At 39.5% G+C, this 23917-nt stretch overlaps 1 protein-coding gene across 2 annotated transcripts; it reads left to right on the top strand.

The window, feature by feature from the left end:
* The first annotated feature begins 120 nt into the window (after positions 1 to 120).
* On the top strand, positions 121 to 22210 carry LOC111251342 (trypsin-1-like). Of its 2 annotated transcripts, none has more exons than XM_086989987.1 (7): positions 121 to 286; positions 16560 to 16752; positions 17503 to 17617; positions 18284 to 18411; positions 19645 to 19760; positions 21283 to 21433; positions 21629 to 22209. In XM_086989987.1, exons 1-7 carry the CDS (start codon positions 121 to 123, stop codon positions 21777 to 21779), a joined length of 1020 nt encoding a protein of 339 aa, XP_086846113.1. In that variant the 3' UTR covers positions 21780 to 22209. The 2 variants fall into 2 exon arrangements, with proteins under 2 accessions (XP_086846113.1, XP_022663563.1); XM_022807828.2 differs by lacking the exon at positions 121 to 286 and adding an exon at positions 15210 to 15662 and having other exon boundaries at positions 21629 to 22210.
* Positions 22211 to 23917: the final 1707 nt, after the last annotated feature.

Here is a 23917-nt window from a genome sequence, read left to right as displayed (position 1 = left end):
ACATTTGTTCGATTATGTTTTGTCGTATAGAACGAAGACGGGGAACGTCTCTCAGAATAATTACATTAAAAAAAGTAACCAAGTGAGAATTAAGTAAATTGCTATTATTTCTTTGTGGTAATGTCTACTTGTGGTGGTTTTCCGATGACGCCGTGTGCGTTGCATCGAGCAAAAATACTGAGCATCGACCGACCTTTTGAAGTCGACACAGTTTTCAAGTGTCATGCCTTCAATGAACGCAATCGACGTCCGAAGAATCATTCTAATCGGAGTGGTTTTGTTGACAGTAGGTAACTGTGTGGGCCAAGTACCGGCAGGTTCGTTTTTCTCTTTAACGTAATATCACTCGTCGAGTGCAAAAATCAAATAGGAGCAATTACGCAAATCCGCTATCGGGTCTTCTGCCTTATTTTACTATAGTTTCTATCTTGAAATAGGCCACTTCGAGCTTCTGGACGCAAGGCATAAAGCCAACGACACCGGTATCATTATTCTGAATATCAAGTCATACAACTGCCATCACTACACCCGCGCTTGCACATAATTGGGCCAACCTTCTTGCCTACGGCAACGGTCAATGACGAACTTTAAAATAGCACCTTAAAAAAAAATGATAAGCTTTAATTATTAGCAGAACTGTGTTGTCTAACTCGTTTTTGCTAACAATAATAAACGTTTTTATTCCTATACGTGGCCGATAGACGTAACCTTACATACATATGGATACATAGGGTAAGGAAAAAATCACTTGATAGTTGAAATTACCTCATCAAGCGACCTTCTGACTGATCTGAAGGCGACGAAGACTGACGAGGCAGCGGTAGATATGGGAATTGTCGTGATAAGGAGCGAATTCAACTGTACAATACATTAGCATCACAATACTCCTAAAATATCACGATATAATGCCATAGCAGCGCTAGTATATAATTCAATTGAATTCATATTTCCTGTGAAAAAAAAACAAGACATAGAGACAAGATGTGCTATCTTGTAACATATAGTATGACCTTTGTTTCCCAACACTTTGCCATAGCTGTGTCAGAAAAACGTCAAAAATTCTAGCACTGTCTATTAATACAAGTCATTTTGTATAATAGTGTATAATATTGTTAACAAACGGACCCTGCTCGCGTATACAGTGGCTACTTATCAATCGATTTTTACTACGTCTTAATAATTATAGGAAATATCGTAGTAAACCTTTCTACTGCTGGGGGCTAATTGTTTTGTTGACTATACACATATATATATATATATATATAGGGAGCTTGTGTTCGATGCATCCCTATACATTTTCTAGCGCCCGACTACAGGAGCGACACTCTTTCTGCTCGTGGGTGCTAAAGAACTTTCAAGAAACAAGGCATATAAAATGTAAAGATAAATTGAATAATTATCTGGTTAAGTATCCATGATTGTATCAGGTAGCTGCAAACACGATTTATATCCTAGTTAAAATGGAAATTGTTGATGTACAGTTGTACTACACAGGCTACTGAGGTAACCTTTGCTATTGAAGTTATTCTGTGTACCCGCCGCAGACCATACTGGACTAATTAAAGTCGTTATGTATGAGCCGTAACACCTACGCGTATCACAAAATTGTTCATATTACATGCTGCAACTCATTACAGCCATGACGAAATAAAGCATATATGTATGCCAGTAGATATAGAATTTTCATTATTTGCACCTGCTAGGATCGTTTCTTGCAAGCCCCCAGTCTACGATACGGCGAAGCCATTTATCTCGATCATAGCCCACTGTGCTCTGCTCGTAACGTGCACGTAAACACAAACGTTGTCGGGAAGTTAATTAAGTTTGACTTAACTGTAACATGAGATTGGTCAGTTGGGATGTTTGCTTACATTTTTAGGGGGTGAATGATAACGATAGGTACAACTCTCCCGGCATACGAATATGTGTCATATTTGTTTATTCAAATTTAGAGTACGACATCTTCTGCGACGAGACTATGACAATTGACCTATCATTCAATTTTGCATTAGCATTTTTAACAAACTTGCGGTTACAACAACGGTGCGTTTCGAATACTACCTACAAACAATTGACGATATAATCCTAACATTTCTTAGATTTGTGGTACTTTAACACAGTCAGGTACCTTTTTTGTTGTAGTAGTAAAAAAAAACGCGGAATAACTTATGATTACGGCGCACATCAAGTTAACACAACAGCTGCCTGGGTCGTTTGCGACTTCTGTGCCGTCTAAAAATTCAATTTATACAAGAAACATAGCATTCTTCTTTCAGATTCGCGAGCTTGTCGCAGCAGTCCCATCATCGTTAATGATACAATATAGACCCGGAGCGAATTTGCACATTGCTCATGCCTCCTTTGTTTGTTAGCTAGAAGTCTGCCTGGATGTTCTTAGTTGGCTTCCTACCAGCCCTCAAGCATCACAGATGATATTGGCCCGAAGAAAAAAGAAAAACAATGACGTAACAGAACCCCCGATTAGTAATCCCCGGTCCCCTTAGAAATCAGGCCGGTGCTGATAAATAATCTATCCAAATAACTGTTGTGATGACACCAATCGAATAGAATAAAAGCTGATAGAGACAACCGCAGTTTTTTTTTTGCTTGCAAATCGGCAAGTTTCTCTGAAGACCCAGTTGAATTGTGATTACGCTGTGACAACATGTATTTCACACAAAACATTAAGGAAAAGCAACAGCGTTTTCGGTCTTTTGAGTCAACCAAGTAAGATCCCCTTTTCTCACTATCACGGCGACATGGTCTCCGTGTGTACACGCGTATGTAGCTATGCGAGTCCATATTTACATACTGTTTGTGTTGTTGCGTTAGCGTGTTAAGAATTCTTAGCCTTTTCCTTTGTTGTTTTTTTTTGTCTTTATGAAAAGCTGCGTAACGTCCGTATAATCCTAGAGTATAGCCGATGCCTGTATCGTAACTTAATTTCGATTAGACTAAGCTTTATTCGGACGGACAAACCTCAAGGTCTCATAAATTCAAATTGATTGAGCGAGAATTCAGCGAGAGTAGCATATAGATATATAGCTAGAACTAGCATATGGGTGCAACAAATCAGCGTCACGTTACCAAACGATTGCTAGCGATGTCTAATAAATCCTAGCAACGGATATAAACAAATACAATTATAGTTTTGTTGGTAACTCGTCAATTGACTGGGTACTGAACTTAGCTGACCGGGCTAGCGGCGGTAGTTTGATTTATGTATCAAACAATAGATCGGCAATAGGCAGCCATGTAACACTAGAATTCTGCGTTTACCAGGAGGATCTGCTGTGCGAGTAAGCTAACTCTATTCGAGTTCAAATAGCATTACATTAAATGCCTGATGCAACAATCGGAATCGAGAAAAGAGATCGTTCTGCATAGCATGGCAATGTAAATAGAGCCTTTTTGGGCATCATCTAACAGTACCTAACACATAACTGTGTTCCGCTGGTTGCTTCCAACCTAGTAGTAACGAATGCGATTATGTAAATGTCCTCATTGGCTTTCCTACCTTTTGCCGTTCCTTTGCCATATAAATTATCTCTTTGATTAAAGGAGAAATTGTCTGCTAACTAGGACTTTGTGTGAGGCATATCAGTGCAAACATGGAACATGTCTGGAATGAACCGTACTTTAGGCACCAAGTTTTGACTCTGTTTTATTAAACTCACCTATACCTATTGAAAGAACACGCGCGGTACGGGCTGTCGAAAATCGAGACTACTTTAGCGTTTCTTATGTGTTGCATTCATTTGAGAGATGATCGCTCGTTTGTGAGATACCATTAATGCTTCGTATACGTTGACGAAACGTCTATTTGCAGAAGACTGTCTTCAAAATCGTATCATTTGCTGCCTATTGTTCGCAATCTGATCGTTTTCTTAATTCCTGTACACCGCCACATGATAGTACGTAACGTATTTATACAGGATATGATTATCGAGATAATAGTGCCTTTCGTGCACTGTCGTGTAGCGTCGACACGATGTTATAATGCCGACGTCACATTCGACAGAGCCGTTCATCGATGGGTGGGCTCAAATCCGGACACATACGTAAACGCGTATGCCTTGTTCCTTCCATCGTTCATCAATTCGCTCTTCAACTCAATGCTTTGCCTCCTCAGTGTCTTTCGCGTACGCAGCGGGCGCGCACTAAATCTGGTAGCGGGACATATATCGTGCCGTCTGCGCCCGATCGTGCAGACTAGTCCGCGGTGGTCCGGCTTGTTTGTGCTGAGTCTACGAACGAATATCAGCTGAATGGTAGTTTACGTTGAATATGAAGAAAATGGCAATAGCTATCGCGGGCGAATAAAATGATTAAGAGTAATCAATGACGTGTTATGAGATGCGCTGCGGTACCTGCTGACGACGACGACGTCGTTTGGCAGTGAACTATTACTGTATATGGTTAGGACTTTGTGGACGTTGATAGCAGAGAAGCGATTGAGAGACAGCGGGCCGTTCCTGTACGATCACCTTATGTATTGTCATTATTATTAGTGGTCACGGATATGGTAAGAATACATGCGTACGAATCATCTAAATTAGATATATTAATGCTTTTTCACAGCGCCGGCGGCACTGGTGATGATAAACATTATAATAAATTATTTTATATAATTATAATAAAACAATAATAATAATAATAATAAGGTAATTATAATAAAACAACCATAATATTCTACACGCTTTTGTTGAGAAGAGGTCATAAAAGGGATGAATAATTTATCTACCATAAAAAAAAACGGTAGTGAACAGCAGTACATGACGTGTTGTACGTAGGTATATTAATGATATGCTGAAAATGAACCTAGTTCGTATACACGCGTTCGCCAGACAATAAAAACAACAGGAGTCCTTTTTTATAGTTAGTTATTTCGTCGCGTATCGATGTTGCCGTTGAAAACGTCTTTCTCTCCATGTAAATATGTATACATGAAGAGAGAAAGCGACTTTATATACGTACCTGTTACAAGGTTACAGATAGCCTTTAGGTTTCTTCATTCCTGCTGATATTGTTATTATTACTACTACTACTACTACTACTATGAAATATTGATCCGATTTTTCAGATCTTTACGACCGGCCACGCACCTTGTCACTTCTGAAGACAACTTGTAGGGGATGCCCGTCGCAAACACACAGTCTAGACTATAAACGTTGGTCACATACCTTTGTCTTTGATGTTGTTGGCAATTAGATGGATGTTTGAGGCGAAGAACGTCTTGGTACAAGGATTATACGCACTTATTACTAAAAAAATTAGTAACTATGATACGGAATTTTAAACTGTGCCATCTGTCAGGTCGGCTCAATACTATGGGTAAAAGAAGTCGCGCTATGGCTTACGTTAAAACTACACGCAATGGTGATAAACAGTTCGATAAAATTAGAAAAAAAAAAGTTAAAGTTTTCGTGCTTGTCAACACTATTGGCTGTATCATACAATACAATGAAGAGCCAAAATCAGAAAATAAATTTTCTTTTTTTTTAATAAGTATTATATGTGTGTTATGCTAATTTATCTCCCTTGTATTATGAAGACTCAAGTACTTAAAAGACCCCTGTGACGTCAGTCCTGCTTTTGTCTCAGATATTTCTATGGCGATGGGTTCGTCACATTGTACGGCACAGCTGAGCATAAGGAAAACATAGCGACTGCCAATTCACGCGCTCGTACATAAGCCATGCTGGTTTTGTACAATAAAAAGAAAGTAGAATTAGCAAAGCGATGAAATGCTTGAAACACTAAAAATAGATATGGTATGCGCTAGATGGGCAAAAAATAACTTAATAAATGTTTCATTTGTCACAACGCCGTGGCCCTTACGAAACCCAATCACTTTGTAACGGCAGCAACGATTGGCCTATAAAGACATCTCTTTTGTTTGCGTTTAACTGTCAACAAAGGGGCCTATGCCCTATTTAACTACTAGTAAAATTGTAGCGCACACTATCAAATCATAGCCACACTCACAAACGCAAATAAAAGCTTAGCTACTAAAAGCAATGGCCTTTATTCATCGCTTTATAAGGTCAAATTTACTCCTGTATTAGCGAGAATATTTTTGGCAATAGCCGTAGTAATATGTCCATGTGCCTGCCCTTCGTCCGTTTGTATATTGCACGAGTTAAATCCACCAGATATATACAATCGTAGTACCTGATCATTTCACAGTCTGGCAGTGGCTGATCCGTAAGCAGTTCTCTAGTTCAGTTGCCAGAGTTGATCAGCAGCAGTAACAGCTCCGATCGTGGTCAAATGTGAAATACGTTGTTGCGACAGGGGGGCTTCGGCGATCGCACAACGACCGCAAACGCCAACAGCATTAGTAGTAGTCGTAATGACGACAGATAGCGTCGACCGATGCCATCTATTTATCTGTCCAGTTGTTTCAATAGTAACAGCAATAGCAAAAAACGGACGCGATAGGCGCTGCTACAATATCAGCAAAGTCACCTCTTTCCAATTCCTCATATCTCATTATTTGATTATTTATTAATGTCATATTATTACAACTATTATTTTTTGCTAATGGTTAATGTGAATTCCGTAGAAGTGGCGATAAGCGTCTGGGTGTGCGCGAACCACGGGCTTCGTCAACGACTTGGCTGGCAACGACTTAGAAAATCTACGTTGTCTAGTGCCAATTCCCATTCCCCGCCATTGAACTAAAATCCGCCAAGAAAACAAGCCGAGATCCAATTGGGCGGCTGTTATTAGATCCGAAGGGGGCGCAATACCTATGAGAGCCAAAAAGACTGAACAAGCACATACGAACGATACGTGTCATAGCAGATGTACGTGTAGGTTAAGTACCATTGGTCACCAGTTACCACCTTTCCATTGGAGACGCTATATTCTGCGTTGCATGTTATGGCGGCAACGAAATGATATTGTAGGGCTGTGGTGCGTGCTAAAGACAATTATTTGCCGTATAATTGACATTTTTTCCAAAAGATTACAGTCATCATCAGGCCACGTTTATAACCTAAAGTCGAAGGGCAGACGCCTCTTACGTCGGTCAAATATGTGCCTATAGTGATTCCTAACTGCATCTCACTTTCAAACGGACCACAGTTGGCGATCGACTGAATAAACAGTATTTTTAGTGCAGGACTAGGAGACGTAAAACCAAAGAATAGGTGACGTATTGATCGTCTAAAAAGTAGACGAAACAGGAAGCGAAAAACTGAAACCGCACTCGATGATGACCGACAGTGTCGCAGATGGTTCAATCTGAAATAGATCGTTGACTGCCAAGCATCGCGAACGGACCACGGAGCAAAAATGGGCAGCAAATAAGCCATAAAAACTGTGCAACAAAAGGCGGGTGTCGTGTTGCTTTTCTTATTGTTGTGGGTGGCAAATGTCGTACCTCTTTGTAACTTCAGCAAAAGCATCGATTATCAGTTTTTTTGCTTACAATTTCCTACCGAGCAATCAATTGACGGTTTTAATTCTCATAGTACAATCAGAAAATTAACACACCACTACTGATCTTCTGCCTAGACTAAATATATTGAATCGAGGTAAGTCGGGCACCACCACATACTAGAATTCCTCTATACAGGGAAAAGAACGTATGAGTTAGAAAAACAAAGAGTAACCAACTTCGTCAAGGGACCCATACGTAGAGCAAAACCTCGATTCACATCTGTCCTTTTGGACTATGATTCTTTACGAGATCGTGCAATCGAGTAAGCTCCTAAAAGCGGCTTCAAATGAAAGACATTGCTCGTAGACATTTATGTTGACCCACTAGATGATACGATATATGTGGAAGTCTTAAGCCCCCTTTGGGCTCGTACATGGCTCGAATTTGTTACACATGGCCGAAGGTGATGATCTGGTTTTTACTGTATATAAGTTCCCTTCTTCTTACTAGACAAGCTAGTGTTACTATACGTGAGCGGACCTAGCACTGAAATCTAGTGGCTCTTTTGCAAAGCTTGCTTGCACCTTTTTGTTGTTGAGAAAAAAACGACAGGACACAATAATCAGTACTGCCTGTTTCAGCCAAGTATTGCTGTTCGCTCCTTGCTACTTGCTCCGGTAGAACTGAGACATCTGTGCGATCGATGATAGAGAAATAAGACAGTTCCAACCTGCCTTCTCGTTTTACCATGAGCCAAAATGCCTCAAACATCCTGCGTCGCCTCAATGAGCATCGCCAAGGAACGGAGCGAAGCCTCTTGTCAGCAATTTGCCCCATCCCTGAGAAGCATGTCCAGCTCCTATCAATGGAAACAACTACTGTAAAACCTGTATAAAAATTTCAAAGAACCATTGCGGCGCACTTGGCGTTTTCGAGAGCGAATGTAGCAGCGTAATAGACACCCATTCGTTCTTGTGCTATTGTTTGGTCAGAAGTGGCCTAAGCGCAGGGATACTTGATTGCTCGCCACACTTCAGGAAACACCTGACCTGATACGGCCGGTTTGTTAGCGCATCGCCTGCTTATAACGGTGAGTTAATAACTTTTAACTGAATGATGGACTGGGCAAAGACAAAGGCGGAAGGCATTATGCGTAATGTGAAGGCGTCTGCGTGAGTGTCTGTGACAATAGATGGCTCATCAAGGTGTGCATACACGCCTATAGCAAAGTGTTATGTAACGAGACTGATAGCGGCTTCAGGTTCTGTTGTCTGAGAGTCATCAACCATGAAGGAAGGAATGAATGTGACCAAGCCCACTGGAAAGGCAGTTTCCTTATGTATGTCCTAAGATTTGACGGGTAACTAGAATATAGTATTATGCGGGACGTAATAGCTAAAAGAAATACGTTGACAACAGAGATACTACAATTCTGATGTAAGCTCTACGACTAAGTATTTTTACAGTAAGCACAATCAACTAGTATGTGCTAAGCTTCTACGTTTCATTCCAACTCTTATGTATGTATTCATAGGAAGAACGCGATGTTGCATTAAAAAAAACATGTGATACACGGATTCATACACACAATAATATAGTATCTCCTCTAGATTCAATTGGCTTTACGTAAAAATCTGGTGCAGACAAATGGTGCATTTGTCAAATGAAAAGATACGATAATGTTAAGACTAGCTTTGATGTTAATAGATTCTCCTGCTTGGATCATTGAAATGCTTGAGAATCTAGTTAATATCAAAAACGCAAAACCTATAGGGTTCTCAAGAGATGTAAGAATATTACGATATCTTACTCCTATTATGATTTGTGGTATTAGGCTTGCGATTTTCACCTATAGACATTTTGGTATAAAGTATTCAGTAATACTGGACCCCTACAGGGAGGTACCAGGGTTTATACTAAACGCTCATATAACGGAATAATCCTCAGTAAATATGATTTTTATATAGAGGCTGGAGCATTGTTAGGAGGCATTACTTGGTCAAAAAGTGCCTTTTGTGCCTATTGTCCAGTCGATTTCTTACAAAGAATATAACCCAAACAATCTTTGAACTGCGACTAGTTTCCACGGCTACGCTGGTACACTCATACCGATATAACAGCTACTATATATACTAGCGTACGCGTGTGGCTAAAGGATCCTAGGATGACTATGCCGGAACTGACAGGTATGTTTGCCCGCTTATTTATTGTATTACTAGTTTGAAATCACTGTACAGTGGACGTCGCGGGTTCTACCATGTTTGACTACTTTTTTAATTAACATAGTCTTCTGTTAGTTTCTTGTAGCGGTCCTGGACACCTCTTTTAATAGTATAGACGCATGTGAAGAGTTTTGGCATGATTATTGCTTCCTAATAGAGGAACTATAACATTATAGATACTTTTTGATGTTTTGTATATAGTCGAATGTACAGCGCGTCCTCGTTTTAGTATAAACGCGTAGTTTGAGACGAGTATTATGATGATTGTTGAAAGACGCTCGGATAGGGTCCGGTAGCTGGGAAAACAATTGTATGTGAGTTGAAGTTGTGCAGCGAAGAAGCAGAATAGCAGTGCGCACTGAATAGACAATTGCAGTTAAAAAGCAGCAAAAATAGCTCATGCTTTCTGCTTCTTTAGACTTCCATTAGTCTACAGACAGCAAGAAAAGCCCTTCTAAACACAATATATGGATCTTAACTGTTTCCTCATGGCTCGAATAGCCAGGAGAAGCCGGTAGCTTTTGTGAACTATAACCATAACGCAGTACTTGCAGGCTACGTCACATCAGCCTAAAGATGTACATGTTATTACATTGATGCGTCACGCTCCTATAAAGAGGTGAAATGTTTATTTTACAAAATGTGCGAGCACACAAGTTATAATACAGCATAAACATTCGATATTTTGTTGAATATGAATTCTTATATCGACGTATACGATTTTCGTTGGTGTTAGGGTCATTATAATGAAAGCACTTACCGAAGTTGTCTGGCCAGCTAAGCTTAGGTGGCACAAAAGCACACCATTCGTTAACTAATAGTCATCAAACCATCGACAGTACACAACTATCGCCTTGTTGATGGTAATTTTTATCGATTTGGAATCATATTTGTCAGACCCACTCAATCAGACCCACACGAACGAACAAAATCAGGTGGTATCGTTTTCTGCTTTGCTACCCATCCGCCTTGGTATATTGAGGTGAATTCTGAGACGCAAGATTTTACGCTGGAAGGGTCGTACTGATACGCTTGTGGCGCTTGTGCCGCCAGCTGAGCAATGGATAAGTATTCACTAACTTGCTCTTCTATAGATACAGATAAGATTTCAAGCGGAAATAGTTTGCTTCACTTCGAACAAGTTCAGCGGCTTCTGCCGCGCCGCTAGAATTGACGTCCCAAATCACAATTAGTGCTCCCCGATGGGCCCCTTCAAGATTTTAGCGAAATGTTAAGTGCATAGCTTTCAAAAATTACCAGTAAACCACAACGCCATCAATGAAATCAACCGGGTAAACATCATCAAATAGTTCCCGCTTAAGGCTTGCAACGGCTCAGCTGCTTTCCTCTGATAATTGACACTGCCAAGCGTCATAAGCTGACAATGGGCTCATTTTCTATGCAAGCACGTTGAAATTTAAATAGGATACCAATAGCCATGAATACGGCAATGAAAAATGATTGAAGGTAGCTTAGTTTCTCTTAATCAATTCAACACATTGATAGTTGAGAGCAGCCATTTCGACAAGTTAGCAGTACCACCATCAATTTGACATTACGTTGAATACACCATGATGAATCTTAAGCAAATTCTCAATCGAAAGTAATTTGTACTAGAAGTCAGTCTGCGTTGTTGAGGCGAGCACATCGACTTATCATAACCTAACCACAACAACAAAGGCGCGCTTTGAAGGGAAAAGGAAAATTTTTTTTATTCGTTTACATATGAATTGATTTTGAAGATTGTCCAATCCACTTCCTTCAATTTGATGAAGGCTAACCCGTGGTACAGCAGTATAACCGGCATATGTAAGAATAGTACATGAAAGCAGTAATGAATTAGTCAATTCGTTTAAGAAAATACGCCATAGACATTTCTACCCGATCGAATAGACACTTGTATCCAATTCTCGTTTTTTTTTTTCGATTATATCCGAATCTACGTTCCCTTTTAATACTCCCTCTTCATTTCCTTTTAATACTAGTTAATATTCCCTTAACGTACATGTGTCAACTACATAGGTTTAGTAGCGTTGAAGTAGAACTGAGACACCCTGCTCGTAAAAGTGAAGTAAAATGGCTAATATCATAATTAAGATATTTATGGAATACCTGTAAACCCCTACGAGTGTATGCTAAAGATAAAAAATTATACGATGTTTGAAAAAAAAAGGGCAAATGAAAGAAAATATGCTTCATAAATAAGAAGAAATCAGATTTTTTGATATGGTGTTTTTGACATGAGAATGAGGAAAAGAAATGGCTGCATCATATGTGTGCAGGTAAATGATTTATTACCTAGTTAAACTAGCTGTTTACGTAACATAAAGTTCCAATTAACAAAATTGCATAATTGACAATGCATTATTTGTTCGTTTCCAGTACCAACTATACCCAGACGGGCACATAGGAATGGCTATCAAGATGAATGACTATGACAGGCATCGTTATGGTGCTACTTAGGTAACTCTAAAGGAAGTTACGTAGGGATACCTCAAAGCTAGGACCTGTTTTTTAAAAGTCTTAATGCTAGTTTGTAAAATAACAGGTTAAATAAACTTCTAATGAGCTAATGAGTAGTGGCGGATAACTTCATACTAAATTGCAACTTACTGCAAGCGAACACATGTTTGGAGGAGCGTTGCATTTTTAAGTAATACCTATTATATTATAAACTAGCTCGAGTAACTCTAACTAATTATGAGCTGCCAGCTCAAACGGTGCTTTGACAACAGCAATGCTCCGGTCACGTATATTTATATATGTTCTTCTATAGAAGATGTATTCTTACTTAGCACAACTGTGCATACGGCCTACGTATAAATATGTGTCCTCATACAGTGAATTTCAATTCAAAGTTTATAACTCTGATTGAATTAAAAATTACACGTCTGTTTGTGACTTTGCAGCCTAGACTACGAACTTAGTCACTTTTTAAATGAATATTATTTATAAACGACTTCGAAAATACAGGATTAAAAACCTTAGTCATTCTATACAGGCTAACGCATGCGGCATTTGGATATATATGTATACATTTTTTAACAAGAAAACAAACAATGGGAATCGTATTCATATATTATCACCTAGTTCTTCTCCAGCAGAATTAACCTGAGTGAATGCATCAACAGGATTCTTCTCTACGTTAGGAAGTAATCCAAGCGCCTTAGCAAGAATTCACTGCCGTGACTTGCAGAATACCATGTATCCGTTTGAAAAGGCCAGCAATCGAAGGCTTAAAATCCATATGACAATACAGCACATTGAACAAATGAAACAGGTTTCGTTGTGTCATTTCAAATACGCAGCTAATAAGAGCTTATAAGCAATCTTGACAGACACCAAATAAAACTGACCGTTCTGACGCAGTGGAAATTGTACAGGCTAAATAAAAAGCAAGTTAGCTTGTTTATGACAAGAGCAGAAAAATACATGCCGCTGCATTGAAAATAAGTATAAATGAGTGGAAGCAGGAAATCTGTCCCATTCCGTAAGACCATCGTGTCTACTGTACATCTATAGACAGCCATTGCAATGAGCATTTAGCTTCGAGACTTTCAATGGCCTTCTCAAATTTGCTTTAGCAGGCTCCTTAGGGTAGGCTTGCAATTCTAGGCTTACAGTTTCTCGAGCACTAGTGGATGGAAGGTTCGTTTTGCGAGGCAAGGGGTTTCAAGGCGAGGGCTGGAAGTCGGCCACAGCGGCTTTTCACATTATTACTTTTCATTTGTGACAAGGATTGAGAGCAAACCATAAGTTCATAGTTTGTATTCGAAGTGGTATAATTCATTTACATAAAAAGTCTAGGCGAATCTAAAGGATCTTTCGTCCTTCTGGATAAAGAAAGCGTCCTTTATCCAGAACCGCTTAGGAACCCTACTTAAATCCTTATTCCAAGGCCAGCTCGTACGCGTCATGAGCATTAATTTGTGCGATAAGTTAGTAAGCGTGTGGCTAAACGAAGACCATTACAGCTGTTTTTCTAGCGTTATTGTATAGAAGCATTCCGACAAGATCGCGTTCAACTAAACATCAGCTTGGAAGTTTCGTACGGTGTCGAGCATGATTCGAAGTACCATATATATTAATGTGTCGTATAATTTGCAGAAACAAGTTAGACCTGTAGTTTGGATTGTTTTTGTAATGGACGTGTTGAAATGTTGGGAGGAATCATTTCTTCGTTGCGCTTCTAGAAAACAAGGCAGCGTTTGAAAGTTTATCGACAACAAAGGGCTATTGTAATTTCTCAATCTTGGGTTACATGTTATCCAGCACTTCTCAGGTTGGTAATGAATACCTTATCTAATTGTTGGCATAAAATTGTATTAAATTTTACAGGCAGAGGTTTAGACGAAAGTATCAGTAACAATTACATTTTTTGAAAAATACTTCTCAAAAAGCTCAAGTCTCGCTTACTTTAAAATATTTCCTTGCTGCGCTTTTACTGTTTCAACCGAGGTTGGAAGGAATCGAGTGCGACGGCAAATGCGTAGGCAAACGGCTTTTCATATTATGGCTTTGACTAAATACTTCCTTCGTCCTGAGCGTTAACAGTGGTAAACACACCTAAAGAATTGGAAGCTTGGAAACACTGAATTAACAAGGAAAGAACGCTAATTGCGACAGGGAAAGTCGTTTATCTACGCTGAACTTTTTTTTGTTTTTGACGGTCTTCATCTGTGGGAACTTTGAGGGGTGCATAGCACGAGTGATCATAATCAGAGCCAATACAAATACAGCCAAACAATAAACGTGACGAGTTTAGAAGTAGATACGACTACGGCAAGGTGTGTTACATGTGTATTATACTACTGGAGAGTATAATACGGCAGTAATAAAATATCTTCTCCACCAATGACAGGACTATCGGTGCTTTAGCTTACTAATTAAACATCATCGGCTACATCATTTAGTCTTTGTATTCGTTTACTTTTTACAATTTACGCTTACCTAGGCTTTTATTAGTAAACGGGTGATAAAATTATTATCGTACACCGGAATAAGATAAACGGTTCAATGCAAACGGATCGGTTGTTATCAGGCAGCTGTTGAAACTGTAGCACAAACATTAGCGAATCGTGCCAGGACGGCCCGGATTCGTCCGACTTTTTTTTAATATGTTTTTTCATATCACAGATACACACGTCGACGGGTGTTTGTTGGCCTAGCCCCCATTTGCGCTATCTATGAATACAGAGCACGCATTACGAACGTTTTGCTTAATCAACATCGGAGACATGGAGCGGAAGCGGTGTGCAGTTAGGGTGTGTTAGGCTGGCTCATATGATGGTTTGTAGCAAAGGCTGCCGTGCTTCGTGTCTGGCGATTTTTTTAGTAGGACGCGTTTTTGGGAAGGTGTGATAATTTAGAATAGTAGAGTTCCAGTAACGGTATGATACCTGAGCTGAAAATAACACTGAAAAATAGTGCTGATATTGTGAATACTGATATGTGAACCGATAATGGTTGCCGAGAAGTTTATTTAATGTAGGACACTAAGATAGTTAGTAGATAATTGTCCGAGTTCGGTTTGCTAAGTAGCTGCGCCATGTATTATGGAGCTAAGTAAACACACTATAGAGCAGTAAATAATTGAAGGGCATAGATCATTTCAGAGCGCTCTGTACTACAACATATTTAAGCGTTTGGCTTTAACATGAGAGTGTTAAGCTTGACATGTGTTCCATTGATGTGCTATATTCGTGCTATTTTTTCTCTAACAAATGACATGATTTATAATAGAGGTCATAATAACTGTGTTTATATTTTTGCATTCAGCCGTACGCATCTAATGCGTTGTATTACACAAACCGAAACAATTTGCGCATAAAGTCGAATAATGGACACGTGTCCGATCCACAGTCGCCGTCGGCTATAGAAGTAATCATTCTGTTCATTTCATTACAAAGAGCTCATAATGAACGGACTTGGCAGGTCAGCTTATGGATACCGATATAAAAGTTGTCCTCGTTACGTCCGTTTCTATCTAACTGGAGTTTCAGTAACGTGAAACAGAATGCAACTTTTGATTGGGCTGGTGCTGGTAGCCGGTAAGTAAATTAAAAACTAACCGTATGAGGACAGTTATCCCATTATGCAAGGTACTGAAGTTTTACTTACAACAAACTTCAGTTGCTTTTGAAAGCGGTTGACATTTAACGACAAACGGGTACATCGTTCACGGATAGAACAACAGTAAAAGATAGTCAATTAAATCAATGCGCCCCATATTCGCTGAGTCGATAGTCTAGCCCTTTTGATGTTGTCTAGGAGAGAAAAAAATTATTCACTCATTGCCAACTGTTCAGACAATTACTGGTTTATCTCAAACGTTAGCGTTACCGCCTAATGTCCCAGGACGAACTAGAGGTTTATTAAAACATAGTACAAAATGTAGTCGGCCTTTTCAAAAATGCATCTTCCAAAGGGTTTCCTGTAAAAGTTAATATGTTTTAATGAGAAAAGACCGCAGAATCAAACATGTAATATTCGGGTGGCAGTCATAACAATATTTTTAATCTACATAACTTAGAATAAAAATCCTAATATGGTTCATCTAACAATCCAGCTATTTTTTCCACACTAAATTCCCGCCAAGCTATTAGACATATTTTCAATATTAAAAAAAGCTTTACAGTTGCATCGTTAACAGAGATCATTGTTCATACACCCCCACCCCGTCCCCTCGAATAAACCTCGTGAGGACTGACTCTTACTACTTGAGGTTAAGCTTTGGTTTTGCTACTTGAAATGTTTCAATAACAAAAACAATCGTATATTTAGAAATATCCTACTAAATGCAAAACTAGCTAGAAATAAATAAATTTCGCTTGTTTTATTCGCTGCGTACTTTTAGAGAGAACTTCCCGTTTTTTTTTTTGATCTGAAACAATGACATTAGAATAATCTTTGCCACATAATCCAGTCTCAACTTGTACATATTTCAGCATGCCGAGCAAAGGTCACTCTGCTTGCAGCCAATAGACAGCAGTCGGAGTGCAGATGCCATGCACTAGAGCCTCGAGTCCGTCGTATAGTAGGCGGAACCACCCTAGGCGATCACCAAGGCATGCCTTGGATGGCCGCACTCCTCGACATCGAAGACCGCCTCATGGGAGGCGCAACGATACTTAATCAGAGGTTAGACAACTACAACTAGCACTTCATCACATCTGCTCTGTCTTGGCTCTCTGTTCCCTTCAAGTAGCTTCGAATTTTAATATGAATAAGACAAATGTTATAGCCGTGAGCCAATAATCCCGACGTGATTATTATACAAAGATTGGAACTTTAAAAATCTAATGAGAACAAGAAGTTCGATTACTTTCGTATGTCGAACCATGGGGTAGCAGTGCGGGGTGGCGTCTGTCTGAATAGTTTGTGCGAAAACATCAGTTCCTAGATTGTTACACTTGAGTAATGATTCAAAAACTTAATTTAGATATAGCTATTATATTAAGAAGCATAAAAACTAATTTCCCTTATAAAAGTAAAAACAAAAAAAAACAGTGATTAGTAATTAGCTTGAAATATGCCGGGGCCGTTAGGAGATTAAAAAATTAATAAATAGTCATTGGTACTAAAAATCGCCTGCTCACAGGTAGCATCCAAACCCAACTCAGTCATTGCGGACACTATTTTAGACAAAAAGATTTCTTGCTCCCTCAAGATCACTCGGCGCGGTCCTATATATTGTATCACATGCATTCTCCACTTTACTACTAGGAAATGAAAATTCTAAGCTTGACGTCCCGTAGCACCGTTAACAATTGCTTAGGATGTGTAACAGATCTAGCACAGGTCGGTTACTTTTTTTTTGTCAGAGAGCTCCGCCTCTTCCACATATTGTTCTAATTGGCAGGGCTAATTGGTTTCTGTTGCAATTCTTAGGTTTCTTTTAACAGCCGCCCATATATGCAATGGCACGAAACCGGACGAGTTAACCGCTGCGGTGGGCATAAACCGAATAAGCCGAAACACAGCAAAAGTACAGAATCGTACAATGGTAAGCTACCATCAATCAAGCTGTTTCAATCGGCCGTCAATCACCCGCTAAACGTTATTTTTTTAATTTGTTAAATGTATCATTCAGCAAACGAACAGGTGCAATGTATTTTAATTTGTTTTTAGTGTTTCTCGAGGAATCTACGCGCCTGCTCAGACGGATGTTGGGCTTTTTTTCCTAGATATTATGTACCTATAAAGGTCTAAGGTCTCAGTCTGGCGTCCTTCGCTTAGTTTACGGTAGTGGCGTTCGATTTCATTGCTTAATAAGTGACACTTCGTTCCTTGAGTTGTTAGTTACATTTGTAAGGATATCAAATCAAACTGATAAGCTTAAGTCATTCTAACCTAAGGTAGGCTTTCCGAGCACCCAACAACAAAGTTCTCACTCTTCAGGCTAACATCTGAAAAGATACATAAGTTTTTTTTCTCCATTCGTGTATGCCCCTCACTATTTTTATGTTCAAAATGCTAGAGCAATTATGGAAGCTGTTTCTCCGAAAGAAAAACAATTAGATTTATACTCAGTATGTCCACAATTACATACTGAGTATAAATCTAATTGTTCATCCTATTTCACATGAAATGCGTGCCTTTTTTTTATGTGAAAATATAGTTCCTCTGTACTAAATATGTTATGCTACATTTTCTTTTCATATGTTAATAGCCGAAAGTGGCTCGCTGCATAGAGCATCCAAACTTCGACCCAGTTACCGGTGTAAATGACATAGCAATCCTAGAGCTCTATGAACCTTTGCCCTTCGGGGATAATGTAGCACCTGTATGCTTATCAGCGTAAGTAAAGGAAAATCTATTTGCTAGAATTCTCATATTTTATTTATTTAAGTTTCTTTTCGCATGAAGACCTTGTGTTTGCTCTTTCGTTAATCATTAATGATCGAAAGCCGGATGAAAAATACCTAATCACAATTGCTAAAGTTTGCCTTTAACTATATTGTATGGAAATGATTGATTTACGAAATCACAGTTCCTTACTTGTTATCGTTCAGGTCATAGTGCTAGTAGTTGAATTTGTTTGTCGGGTGAGAATGTTTTTAATTCTGGTACACCTATTGAGGTTTTTACCGTTATCGGACGCATAATGTTATATAATCACAAAAAGTATAGACTACAAGGACGATACGCGCATTACATGTGCTTGATACGCATTGTCTGAGAAGATTTGTTTTTTTTACAGTCCTTACGCGATTGTAAAAGAAAAGATAATCAGGTGTATTCAGAAGTGGCTAGACAGGGTGCAACCCGCTTCTGTAATAGACGAACGGGATCTTTATAAAGCTATCCATAATTTTAAAGGTAAGACTGCACTAATTGGATTAACGTTAAAGCAGAATCAGGCGCACATCGAAACTTACGTTCATCAGAATTGTAGTTTTAAATCAAATAGATTCAAACAGGTGAACGCTATCCAACGCAACAGTGAGCGACAAGACTGTAGAATGGATTTGCAAGTATCCGCCGACGTTTTTTCTATGGAAGTGTTAAGGTTAAGAGGAAGCGCGTTGTTTGCCAATCCGTTATAAAAGCATAGTATTATAACTGTAGAACGAAAGCGTAAACCCACGTATAGTAGCGTCATACATCAGACACGGCTTACCTAAATTCATTTTAGTCTTCACAAGTTTACTATGAACAATGCACAAATGCCCTGTGTTTAAAATTGGTGGGCCCGGCTGGCTAGTCGGCACTGGTACGCTCTAACTGAGGCCCTTCCCTTTGAGAATTAAGTAAGAACATTAAATTGAGGACAGAAATCGTTTTCAAAAAAAATTCCAAAGTTAATTATTTATGTGTATGTGTGTGTGTGTGTGTGCTGTTTTCCCATAAAAAAAAAACCAATTCTCTGGCTATGTTCAGCAGGGTATAAAGGCCGCTGACAGTTTCCGTTAGACATGAACGAATCGTTAAAGATTTTTGTTTGTCAATACCATAATATCAAAATACGGAATGTTGCTATTTACTTGAATGTTTAAATAACCTGGTAAAATACGAATGCTACTTTCACAGTCCCTCTGGAAACAACGTCGTATTCGTAAGCGGCTGGGGAAAAACCGAAGAAGATGCTCTGGGTCCGAGCGAAGACCTTCGGGTAGCAAAGCTCATTAAGGCTAGTCTTATCCAGTGTAAGTGACCTGATTGAGCATGTACCCTCAAAGCTGCCTGGGCCAACAACAACAACAACGACGACTAGCTAACCCGCCTTCGAGATGGGACATACGAATGCTAATTAAGTGTAAATCGATTAATGGACAGACCGAGTTGAGGCGTAATTATATTTAGAACGTTTAAACATAAAACGTTTCACACCGCCTTTACACCGAGCACCTGAAATGTCACAATTGTCTCCATTGCAGGACAAGTTACGCACTTTTCACACAGAACTTACCTGCTTACTTTTCATGTGCGTATGTGATTAAATTAAGTTCAGACGACCCGCGATATAGTGTGCCACGTTACACGTAATACTGTATAAGAATACACGAAAAAATCATATGACTTAGGCTTCGGCTGATCGATGCGATAGATCGCCTGGAGACCTTCTGCTGGTCTTAAGGTTGTTAGTTCAGTGCCAATGTAACATTTCATGGAATCATCATTTGTAGTTCTATTGCCATAAAGCTGCTGCTAGAGCTGGCAACTTAGGATGAAGTGCAGAGCTAAAGCCAAACGAATAATGATCGTTGTTTGTTTCCGATACAAGCTTCACAGCGGGCAGACATGATGCTTACATCGAGCTTTTCCTCTTGCCAAGTACCGCAAACTTGCAACTCTAAATAGAAAAAAATAAAGAACGGTTGAGGCAAAAATGATGCGTAGTACACATTTCTAACTGTGGCGGACTTACGCCACCAAATCTTTTGGCGAAAAGAGATCTCTTGGAATACTCGTGATAAAAGGGTTCGATGCTACGCACCATTGTGTCTGCCTTATTATCGGAGCACGATTGATACTAGAAGGCTGTTAGGTAAGTTTATAAGGACAAATGTATATTCTAAATTGTGTCCAGCACCTCAGCGAGAAACCTTGCCTCATTAATGCTACCATCACTGCGAGTCATATCCTCTGGCAAGGACTTTGAGCCCAAGACATTCTGAACTTCTTTCCTAAGTCTGCTACCTATCCAAGTAATTATACTGCGACTTAGACAGCAAGCTAAGCAGCTCCTTTCTTTGATGGTGGGTCGCTGTACTGCTTAATTAGTACGTTGCCCGATAGGAGTAAACTTAGCGTTGGCCACGGGCGCATTTGTAATCGGATATTTAAGTAAGAAGGGCTGCAAGCCTCAGCATAAAGGACTAATCGTGTACTACAAATTGAAATCTCATTCTGCTTACCGGATGTCTATGTATACGGGATCATTCAAAGCCAGCGTAATACAATACAAATACTCTGCTGTCCAATGTCTTGCCATATATAGTCGCAGCTAGTGACGAATCAACGAGAAGAATCAATTATTTATATAATACGCAGCTTCAAAGTAAAATTTTGTCGTCTCACGCATGTCGTGTATCTATGTGTCGGGCTGGAGGTAAGGGTAACGACCTTGTCCTTTAGCAGGCGACGAAGGTGGTAATGACATGCAGATTTACTAAAATATATGAGAAAAAAAAACAAGCCGCCTTTGTTTTTGTCGTAACCGTGCAGGCCAGTCGGAGTTTGGACCCGAATCTGTGCCCGCCGAACAGGTCATATGTGCCATAGGCAGGAGCAGAGATGCATGTCAAGGCGATTCAGGAGGGCCGCTCATGGAAAATTTACTCGATAGAGACATGTGGACTCAGCTTGGAATCGTCAGGTAATTCTCTAAAGTATGAAGGAAATTATTTGTTGGTTCTTTGACGCATAGGGAGTAATAATAGGAAATTTGACCAAATAAAAAATAACCATTAATAGAAAAATGAATAGTTATATTTGTAGAGCATCGATGGTATGGATAAAATTGTATTCTCTATTTTCTCCTCGCTCGCTGTCCGTCGAACTAATGAACCAGTTGGGGTTTTGGTTGCGGACGACCTCATACCCCAGGCATCTACACGAAAGTGGAATATTATCTACCGTGGATGACTTCTGTTGTAAACTCGTTCTGCATAGTCCAGCCAGCAGTTGATTTCGTGGGAAACGCGATTTACAACACAAACTGACGGGGCTCCTTACATGTTGGGTGCCATCGATAAAGGCGACTTCGATTCGGGCTATGATAATAGTTGCAGCACTTTTTTTGTCAAGCATAGACCGCGTTGTATGGGCAGCTTGTTGGCTCGTTTGTGAACTTGAAACACTTTGTCAAACAACGGTGTATTCGACCTAATGTTGAATGCTAAAATGCTATGGCAGACTAATAATAGAGCTGATATCCGTCAACATGTTGTTACTTACGGTATTATCCGCCTGCAACACAAACGCCACCTCGCACCCTCAGTCATTGCTTAGCGAAGCGACACTCGTCGATGAGATGCGCAACGAAAATAAGAGATCACTCAATTTATGTGAAGTTTGGTAAAAAAATAAACTGCGGCTTTTCTAAGGCTGTTAGAGAAGTTTCCGTGATAGGATTGGAAAAAGGGCACAGTCTTTTCAATTTCCGGCGTTCCTTGATAGATAAAATAGTCTGCAACATACATTTAAGTACAATTGCACCCACTAAAGCTTCTGGGTCGATATGAAATTGCTCAACATTTTAAGCATACTCACGTAATTGGTTACTGTATTGAGGTATATGAACGTCATCTTACGATGTATGATATGGTCGCTGGGTTTCGTCCGTCGTAATGTATAGCTTAAATTCGTTTTAACCTATAGGCAAGCGTGAACGACATACAGAGGGTGATACGAGCCAGCGTATTCTTTGGCACTTCCGTAGCTTGCGTGCAATATTTTCACTGCACACTATTCTCTACTGGCCGAATATTTGGAGTACAAAATCTCGTTAGATTTAAATTTTGTTTGGGCTGTTGAAGATTGAGATAGCAGCGCTGGGTAAGCTTAGGTTAGGAGAAAATCAATGAAACAGATTTAACCCATGAATTTGTAATGTAATGCGCGAACCATTCCGTATAATACGGTTGCTTGTAAAATATGATCGTAAAACAATTTATCGTTAGCATATGGTTAATGCAGCGAATTCGATTACGTCAGTGTAGTAACATCTATGTCTCATACCCATAGGGCCTTCATTCGGCTATTATGTTGACAGCCGTATGTAGGTAGATCACCAGAAATGATTCATAGTAGTACCCATACAAAGAACAGGGGAAGAAGTCATACTAATTTTTAGGACTTCACCGACTTGTTCTTGTACCCATTGAGATGTATCTATTAATCAATGTTCGTTATTCGACGTACCTCATAGCATTGAAACTGGGCATTGTGCTAGTTCTTTCGGCCAGCAAATTTGAATTAGAATATTCAAATTATAGCGTATCGACAGAGTCAAATTGGACACACGTTCCACTGGAAAGGCCAAAACGTAGCAAGTTAATATTTCATTTGAATACCAATGAGCCTACAACTGCAGCTTGTGGCCTGTGCTAGCAAAATTACTTTTCTGTGCCTTTTTAAGCACATAATCGCGTAAAGGTATTTTCGTTTAGCAAAGAATACATTCTATAGGATCACGGAACACTACAAAGCCGATTTGGCCTTAGCTAGACCTTAACGTTTTTTAAGGTAGAGACTTGTGTTCTTTTCTTTAGAGACACTTGCTTAAAAAAAGCAGGCTTTCTACCATTAATGATACCCAAATGGGTATTGCTGCCTCAAAAAATGTTTCTACTAGTATGCAGCAATTGCTTGATATATATATATATATATATATATATATATATATATATATATATATATGGCATTCATCGGTGCTAACTGAAAGTGTAAAATTTCTAAATTTTACAATAAATGTATCGTGCAAACAAACAGCGCGTTGGATAACACCGCACCGTTGCAATCACGCCTTCGAATAATAGTTATTACACAAACTATTGCACGGGGTAATGATAAGTAGGTTCAGTGATACACATTTTTCGGTTCCCTTGCACAGGTCTCGCATCCCGCACACATGCGGATCATATAGCAGACGGTATCCAACCTGGAGAATGAAACCAGACAGTCGATTCATTTCATGTAACTAAGAAAAATGAAAAATTTTTGTACTATCCGTCGGGAAAGTGGTCATAACAGGATAAATCAGTGCTACGTCTGTCAGGAAGCGCTGCCCGATGAGTGAACCGCGCAGACGAACGCTGAGCGCATAAGGATTGGACAATATCGCTCGCGTTAATCCCTC

The sequence above is a fragment of the Varroa destructor genome, unplaced genomic scaffold (genome assembly GCF_002443255.2).
Source record: "Varroa destructor unplaced genomic scaffold, Vdes_3.0 BEIS01000005.1, whole genome shotgun sequence".
Taxonomy (NCBI): Eukaryota; Metazoa; Arthropoda; class Arachnida; order Mesostigmata; family Varroidae; genus Varroa; species Varroa destructor.
Note: the sequence above shows the minus strand (reverse complement) of the source record. Positions and strands in the feature narration are given on the sequence as shown.

Bases quoted from the DNA above. Each gene is read 5' to 3' on its own strand.
- LOC111251342 (XM_086989987.1), top strand. From the start codon at position 121: ATGTCTACTTGTGGTGGTTTTCCGATGACGCCGTGTGCGTTGCATCGA. The intron at 287-16,559 runs GTAGGTAACTGT...TACATATTTCAG, and splicing joins TCGGAGTGGTTTTGTTGACA to CATGCCGAGCAAAGGTCACT. The intron at 16,753-17,502 runs GTTAGACAACTA...TGCAATTCTTAG, and splicing joins GCAACGATACTTAATCAGAG to GTTTCTTTTAACAGCCGCCC.